Source organism: Melanerpes formicivorus, unplaced genomic scaffold, assembly GCF_026170545.1.
Source record: "Melanerpes formicivorus ecotype bairdi unplaced genomic scaffold, bMelFor1.0.p_v2 SCAF_3083, whole genome shotgun sequence".
Lineage (NCBI taxonomy): Eukaryota > Metazoa > Chordata > Aves > Piciformes > Picidae > Melanerpes > Melanerpes formicivorus.
The window spans coordinates 4,205-12,051 of record NW_027145434.1 but is presented as its reverse complement, the minus strand read 5'-3'; the positions used below and the strand labels follow the sequence as shown (position 1 = coordinate 12,051).

Genomic DNA, 7,847 nt, shown 5'->3' with positions numbered 1-7,847 from the left:
CCTTCCACCAGATTCCCAAAAACTTCACTTCACTTGAGGGCGTCTGTACTTTCTCAGGTGGTATTCTCAGCCCCAAATTTTCTAGATGTGAAATTATATTATCCTGGGTTACTCGTACCCCTTCAATATCTTCTCCTGCTACCAGAATGTCATCAATATATTGGTAAACACTGACCCCTGGCTCTAGTTGGACCTTTTCCAGTTCCTGTGCCAGCGCATGGTGGGCAAAAGTGGGTGAGTGCTTAAATCCCTGTGGGAGACGTGTGAATGTGAATTGTTGACCACCCCATGTAAAAGCAAAGCGGTCTTGGTCCTCAGGTTGCAGCGGGACCATAAAAAACATATCTTTCACATCCACTGTACCCATAATCGAGTGTGCTTTCTCCTGTATTGTAGCTATGAGTTCAGCAATATTTGGCACTGCAGCTGTTAGTGGTTCAGTATTGGCATTAAGCCTGCGGTAATCAATGGTCAGCCTCCATGTGCCATTAGGCTTTCGTACAGGCCAAACTGGGGAATTGAAAGCAGAGTGGGTGGGAACCACAATGCCCTGTTTTTTTAAGTCCTCCAGTACAGGCACTATTCCTTCTTTAGCTCCCAGAGGTATAGGATAAGGTTTAACATTTGTCAGCTTTGAGTGAGGTAGGAGAGGTACGGCTTTCAGCAGCCGAATGCTCATTATGGGAGACCCAAAAGACCATTTTCGCCCTTTGTTGTCTGACCAGGTTTTCCCTTTTAAAACGTCAAGCCCTAGGAGGTTAGTTGGAAACTCCCCTACGACCATTGACACCTTAGTGTCCTTATCTTCCCCCGGCAAGCGTAACCGGATGGTTGCTAATGCCTGTGCATGGGTTTGACCCAGGGCGTCTGCTACCAGCAATTTTTGTTTGGAGGGCACCACTCCACAATCAGTAGCATCCTTCGTTTTAATAGCTGAGATCTGAGCCCCGGTGTCTACTAAAAATGTAATAGGAATTTGTTTTGGTCCTACAATGCCAGTGATTAGTAAATCGCCCTGGCCATTTTCGGTGAGCTGACGAATATACATCCACCCTTCACCCCTCCGCCCACCATTGGGGGGTGAAGACTTCAGTTTCCCTGAGGCTGAAAAGAAGGCATGCCTTTATTCTCCTCAGACAGGTCTATTAAGGGGGGTGCAGTGGGCTCAATTTTCTGATTGGGCTCAGGCCAGTTCTTCACAATCACTTCTAATTGTTTTGTGTTTAGCCCATCTATCACTTCTTTGGGGATATTTTTCTTTAGACCTAAGTTCCACCAATATTGCCGGGTATTTGTGTGTTCCCTGCCCCCTGTTCCAAGCCGGCTGGGGGCACGGTTAAACCCCTGGGGACTTGAGGGCAAGTGGTTCAGTTTTACATGCCTCAAGCCCCTAGGGTCAGTTTTTTTAATTTCTTCAGGGATACTATATTGCCTGGCATAGTCTAATAACTCCCTTCCGACCTCCTCCCACGTCCATGGTTTCAAGTCAGGCTGGCTGCCTCCGTGTGCTAAATTATGTCTTAGAGCAGCCTGCATCCTGGAGGAAATTGGGGTATCAGCTATTTCTTTTTGGAGCTGGATGCCTCTTATTTTAAGCGAGTCGGGGAGGCCCCTAACCAGGGCAGTCATTCTGTTTGCGTCTACCAGGAGAGAAAGAGGGGATTCAAAATGATGTTTTAGTTCCCTTTCATATATCATCTGCAGGCATGCAGCCTTTTGCACATTCTCCATTATCTGATTCATCCCTCCCCGCAGAATTAGGGGTTCACCCCTCTCTTTTGGATCAAACCCCCCTGCCCAATAGGCAGCTCTTTGCGTAAGACTGCAGGGTCCACTTCTGTTTTTTGTAGTTAGAAAAACATTATCACCCCAATAGCCCATGGCTTCAGCTTCTGTTAACAGAATCTGATCACCTCCAGTTTTTGAAACTCGCCAGACATATTCCACCTCAGATTCCCCAGCAGAGCGTGCAAATTCTTTACGAATTTTGGCCAATTCAGTTGAGGAGAAAGGTGTTTCTTTGGTTGTGATAGTGGGGGTAACCTCCCCATCCTCATATAAAACTTCAGTTTTAATGAGAGGTCTGATATGCGCAGCAGCTTCCTTAGCCGCTGTCAATTCTGCCCGAGGATATATGGGGGCAGGCTCCAAGTAATTCACACCCTCTTTTGAGTCCAAATACGAATTTTGCCTCCTCTCCTTTTCCAATTGAATTTTAAGATCTGCCACTACGTCTTTCAAAGTGGCAACATGGCTTTGTAGTGACGAAACTAAGTCCTGCAAAGAGGAAATAGTTATATTTTCCTGTTCATGCCATTCATCTTTCTCTCTCACTGCAGCTGCTAAACAGGCGCCTAACACTGCACAAATAAAAGCTTTCCCTTTTCCGGTTTTTGCCTTGGCTTCCTTTTGCAGAGCCAAAATACGATCAGCCACACTCTGGAAATTATTCCAGTTTTCATAAGCCCAATCAAGACCTTGTATAGATGGGCGGGCCCCGTGAATTTCTAAAAGGTTAAAAAGCCTCTCACACCGGGCCATCTCTTTTGTTTCACAAAGCATTTCTTAATGGGGCACTAAGTTTCACAGCGGATTCAGATAAAAACACTGTTTGTACCAGCAAAATCTTCCCTGGAAAAACGTACACTTTTAAAAGGCTTACTCCAAAATAATCTTCTCCAGGAAAAAATGCACAATAGATTTCCCAGGAGAGGTCACACACAAGAAAAAACAACAACAACTTGGGCTTCTCAAGGAAGTCACACTATTTCCCTGAGTGAACCCACACTTGCAAAAGCTTCTTAGCTTTTGTACCTCAAATTTTTTTTTGTTACACTAGGATAACAACCTTGTGATTCTTAGGGAAGAGTTACTCTGTTTCCCTGAGCGAACACACACCGGCAGAAGTTTCTTAACTTTTGCTGCAATACTGGGCTTCTCGGGAAAGCCACACTTTACAAATATCACCAACACTGGGTTTCCTAAAAGAGGGTACTGAGAATTCTCGGGGAGGTCACACTATAAAGTCAACAGTTGTACCCCAGATAATCTTCCCCGGGAATGCACACACAAATTTAAAGCAGGGTACAGAGGATTCTCGAGGAGGTCACACTATAAAACCAACAGTTGTACCCCGGATAATCTTCCCCAAGAAAGCACACACATTTAAAGCTTTTGAGAACTCCCACACAGTCTCTCTGAAAATTTCGCTTCGTCCTTCTCCGGCCACTTCCCTCGCGGGCGAGTGGAAACGCGAATCTGGACTCCACTCTCGCTTCGTACTAAAAGTACGTCTCAGGCACACACACACATTTCGGGGTTCTCAGAAATGCAGTAATTTTGCTGTGATACTTTTCACTGCACGGGAATCCTGCCGACTACGCCATTTAAATGTCAAGGTCCGGAGACATTAGATGTCTCGGTCCGGAGACACAGTTCTTTTAAATATTCCCGTGTTGTGAAATTAAAGGCACAAACGAGGCCAAAGTATCAACAGCTAGACTATTTATTAGATAAAGTGGACATAAGAAGGGAGAGGGAGAAAATGGAGAGAGAGAGAGGGAGAGAGAGAGGGAGAAGAGGGAAGGAATTAGAAGGAGAAAGTCAGAAAGATATTATATTACCAACGGTCAGGGGTGGTGAGAGTCCAAGATGCGTTGCGTTGCCCCGTGATGTTATGGTGCCGTCTTCTCTCTTCTTCCTTGACAGTGTCACTCAGGTCTTTTATACAGTTTTTTAGTCCTCAGGCAGGTGTTGGTATGTCAGGTATTCCAGAGGCAAGGAAATAATCCAGGTATCTGTTCCCCCGGAAATCTTTCTGTGTATCGCTGTGTATGTGGGCAAGATTTTTGGATGGAGGCGAGGGGGGCCTCCGTCCCCCCCCCTCCATTCAGACAAGTCTTCCCACATTCCTTTACACAGGTGGTGGAAACCATCGTATCACCCTGCCCAAGGTACTTGATGGGCGGGAACCGCCCTGTCCAAAAAGCGTGATGGCTGGGTCGTTAGGTCCATTGTTGTCACCCTGCCCAAGGTACTTGATGGGCGGGAACCACCCTGTCCAAAAAGCGTGATGGCTGGGTCGTTAGGTCCATTGTTGTAGTCCGACGTTATCATGATGCAATCACAAGCTGATTTGCATCCAGGATTGGTAGACAGGATTAGTCCGATGTGGTAGACAGGATTCTTTCCAGTGGCTCTGCTATCAGTTTATCTTTGTTGATTTACATTAAGAGAGACAAACTTCTCGTCTTCCACACCATCTGATCTAACTTCTGGAGCCAGTCAAAATGAGCCTTAGAATTCTTCCCTACCTTATTCCTGTGCTGAGATACAGGCTGCTCCAACCTGCTGTAAAATGCTTGATTTCGAGAGTGAGCGAAACTAATGAAAACATTGTTGGGGTAAAACCTAAAGGGAAAGACCTAGCACCAAATCCAATTTGCCATCTGATCTAACTTCTGGAGGCAGTCAAAATGAGCCTTAGAATTCTTCCCTACCTTATTCCTGTGCTGAGATACAGGCTGCTCCAACCTGCTGTAAAATGCTTGATTTCCAGAGTGAGCGAAACTAATGAAAACATTGTTGGGGTAAAACCTAAAGGGAAAGACCTAGCACCAAATCCAATTTGCCATCTGATCTAACTTCTGGAGGCAGTCAAAATGAGCCTTAGAATTCTTCCCTACCTTATTCCTGTGCTGAGATACAGGCTGCTCCAACCTGCTGTAAAATGCTTGATTTCGAGAGTGAGCGAAACTAATGAAAACATTGTTGGGGTAAAACCTAAAGGGAAAGACCTAGCACCAAATCCAATTTGCCATCTGATCTAACTTCTGGAGGCAGTCAAAATGATCCTTAGAATTCTTCCCTACCTTATTCCTGTGCTGAGATACAGGCTGCTCCAACCTGCTGTAAAATGCTTGATTTCGAGAGTGAGCGAAACTAATGAAAACATTGTTGGGGTAAAACCTAAAGGGAAAGACCTAGCACCAAATCCAATTTGCCATCTGATCTAACTTCTGGAGGCAGTCAAAATGAGCCTTAGAATTCTTCCCTACCTTATTCCTGTGCTGAGAAACAGGCTGCTCCAACCTGCTGTAAAATGCTTGATTTTGAGAGTGAGCGAAACTAATGAAAACATTGTTGGGGTAAAACCTAAAGGGAAAGACCTAGCACCAAATCCAATTTGCCATCTGATCTAACTTCTGGAGGCAGTCAAAATGAGCATTTGAATTCTTCCCTACCTTATTCCTGTGCTGAGATACAGGCTGCTCCAACCTGCTGTAAAATGCTTGATTTCGAGAGTGAGCGAAACTAATGAAAACATTGTTGGGGTAAAACCTAAAGGGGGAAAGACCTAGCACCAAATCCAATTTGCCATCTGATCTAACTTCTGGAGGCAGTCAAAATGAGCCTTAGAATTCTTCCCTACCTTATTCCTGTGCTGAGATACAGGCTGCTCCAACCTGCTGTAAAATGCTTGATTTCCAGAGTGAGCGAAACTAATGAAAACATTGTTGGGGTAAAACCTAAAGGGAAAGACCTAGCACCAAATCCAATTTGCCATCTGATCTAACTTCTGGAGGCAGTCAAAATGAGCCTTAGAATTCTTCCCTACCTTATTCCTGTGCTGAGATACAGGCTGCTCCAACCTGCTGTAAAATGCTTGATTTCGAGAGTGAGCGAAACTAATGAAAACATTGTTGGGGTAAAACCTAAAGGGAAAGACCTAGCACCAAATCCAATTTGCCATCTGATCTAACTTCTGGAGGCAGTCAAAATGAGCCTTAGAATTCTTCCCTACCTTATTCCTGTGCTGAGATACAGGCTGCTCCAACCTGCTGTAAAATGCTTGATTTCGAGAGTGAGCGAAACTAATGAAAACATTGTTGGGGTAAAACCTAAAGGGAAAGACCTAGCACCAAATCCAATTTGCCATCTGATCTAACTTCTGGAGGCAGTCAAAATGAGCCATAGAATTCTTCCCTACCTTATTCCTGTGCTGAGATACAGGCTGCTCCAACCTGCTGTAAAATGCTTGATTTCGAGAGTGAGTGAAACTAATGAAAACATTGTTGGGGTAAAACCTAAAGGGAAAGACCTAGCACCAAATCCAATTTGCCATCTGATCTAACTTCTGGAGGCAGTCAAAATGATCCTTAGAATTCTTCCCTACCTTATTCCTGTGCTGAGATACAGGCTGCTCCAACCTGCTGTAAAATGCTTGATTTCGAGGAGTGAGCGAAACTAATGAAAACATTGTTGGGGTAAAACCTAAAGGGAAAGACCTAGCACCAAATCCAATTTGCCATCTGATCTAACTTCTGGAGGCAGTCAAAATGAGCCTTAGAATTCTTCCCTACCTTATTCCTGTGCTGAGATACAGGCTGCTCCAACCTGCTGTAAAATGCTTGATTTCGAGAGTGAGCGAAACTAATGAAAACATTGTTGGGGTAAAACCTAAAGGGAAAGACCTAGCACCAAATCCAATTTGCCATCTGATCTAACTTCTGGAGGCAGTCAAAATGATCCTTAGAATTCTTCCCTACCTTATTCCTGTGCTGAGATACAGGCTGCTCCAACCTGCTGTAAAATGCTTGATTTCGAGAGTGAGCGAAACTAATGAAAACATTGTTGGGGTAAAACCTAAAGGGAAAGACCTAGCACCAAATCCAATTTGCCATCTGATCTAACTTCTGGAGGCAGTCAAAATGAGCCTTAGAATTCTTCCCTACCTTATTCCTGTGCTGAGATACAGGCTGCTCCAACCTGCTGTAAAATGCTTGATTTCGAGAGTGAGCGAAACTAATGAAAACATTGTTGGGGTAAAACCTAAAGGGAAAGACCTAGCACCAAATCCAATTTGCCATCTGATCTAACTTCTGGAGGCAGTCAAAATGAGCCTTAGAATTCTTCCCTACCTTATTCCTGTGCTGAGATACAGGCTGCTCCAACCTGCTGTAAAATGCTTGATTTCGAGAGTGAGCGAAACTAATGAAAACATTGTTGGGGTAAAACCTAAAGGGAAAGACCTAGCACCAAATCCAATTTGCCATCTGATCTAACTTCTGGAGGCAGTCAAAATGAGCCTTAGAATTCTTCCCTACCTTATTCCTGTGCTGAGATACAGGCTGCTCCAACCTGCTGTAAAATGCTTGATTTCGAGAGTGAGCGAAACTAATGAAAACATTGTTGGGGTAAAACCTAAAGGGAAAGACCTAGCACCAAATCCAATTTGCCATCTGATCTAACTTCTGGAGGCAGTCAAAATGAGCCTTAGAATTCTTCCCTACCTTATTCCTGTGCTGAGATACAGGCTGCTCCAACCTGCTGTAAAATGCTTGATTTCGAGAGTGAGCGAAACTAATGAAAACATTGTTGGGGTAAAACCTAAAGGGAAAGACCTAGCACCAAATCCAATTTGCCATCTGATCTAACTTCTGGAGGCAGTCAAAATGAGCCTTAGAATTCTTCCCTACCTTATTCCTGTGCTGAGATACAGGCTGCTCCAACCTGCTGTAAAATGCTTGATTTCGAGAGTGAGCGAAACTAATGAAAACATTGTTGGGGTAAAACCTAAAGGGAAAGACCTAGCACCAAATCCAATTTGCCATCTGATCTAACTTCTGGAGGCAGTCAAAATGAGCCTTAGAATTCTTCCCTACCTTATTCCTGTGCTGAGATACAGGCTGCTCCAACCTGCTGTAAAATGCTTGATTTCGAGAGTGAGCGAAACTAATGAAAACATTGTTGGGGTAAAACCTAAAGGGAAAGACCTAGCACCAAATCCAATTTGCCATCTGATCTAACTTCTGGAGGCAGTCAAAATGAGCCTTAGAATTCTTCCC

General features: G+C 44.4%; 1 protein-coding gene across 1 annotated transcript; it reads right to left on the bottom strand.

The window, feature by feature from the left end:
* Window positions 1–488: 488 nt before the first annotated feature.
* Window positions 489–3,311, bottom strand: LOC137440492 (uncharacterized). The gene has a single exon (XM_068136728.1). It carries the CDS (start codon window positions 2,560–2,562, stop codon window positions 1,090–1,092), a length of 1,473 nt encoding a protein of 490 aa, XP_067992829.1. The 5' UTR covers window positions 2,563–3,311; the 3' UTR covers window positions 489–1,089.
* Between the last annotated feature and the right edge of the window lie 4,536 nt (window positions 3,312–7,847).

What these genes read in the sequence shown, in the direction of transcription:
- LOC137440492 (XM_068136728.1), bottom strand. Translation starts at nt 2,562, where the DNA reads ATGCTTTGTGAAACAAAAGAGATGGCCCGGTGTGAGAGGCTTTTTAAC.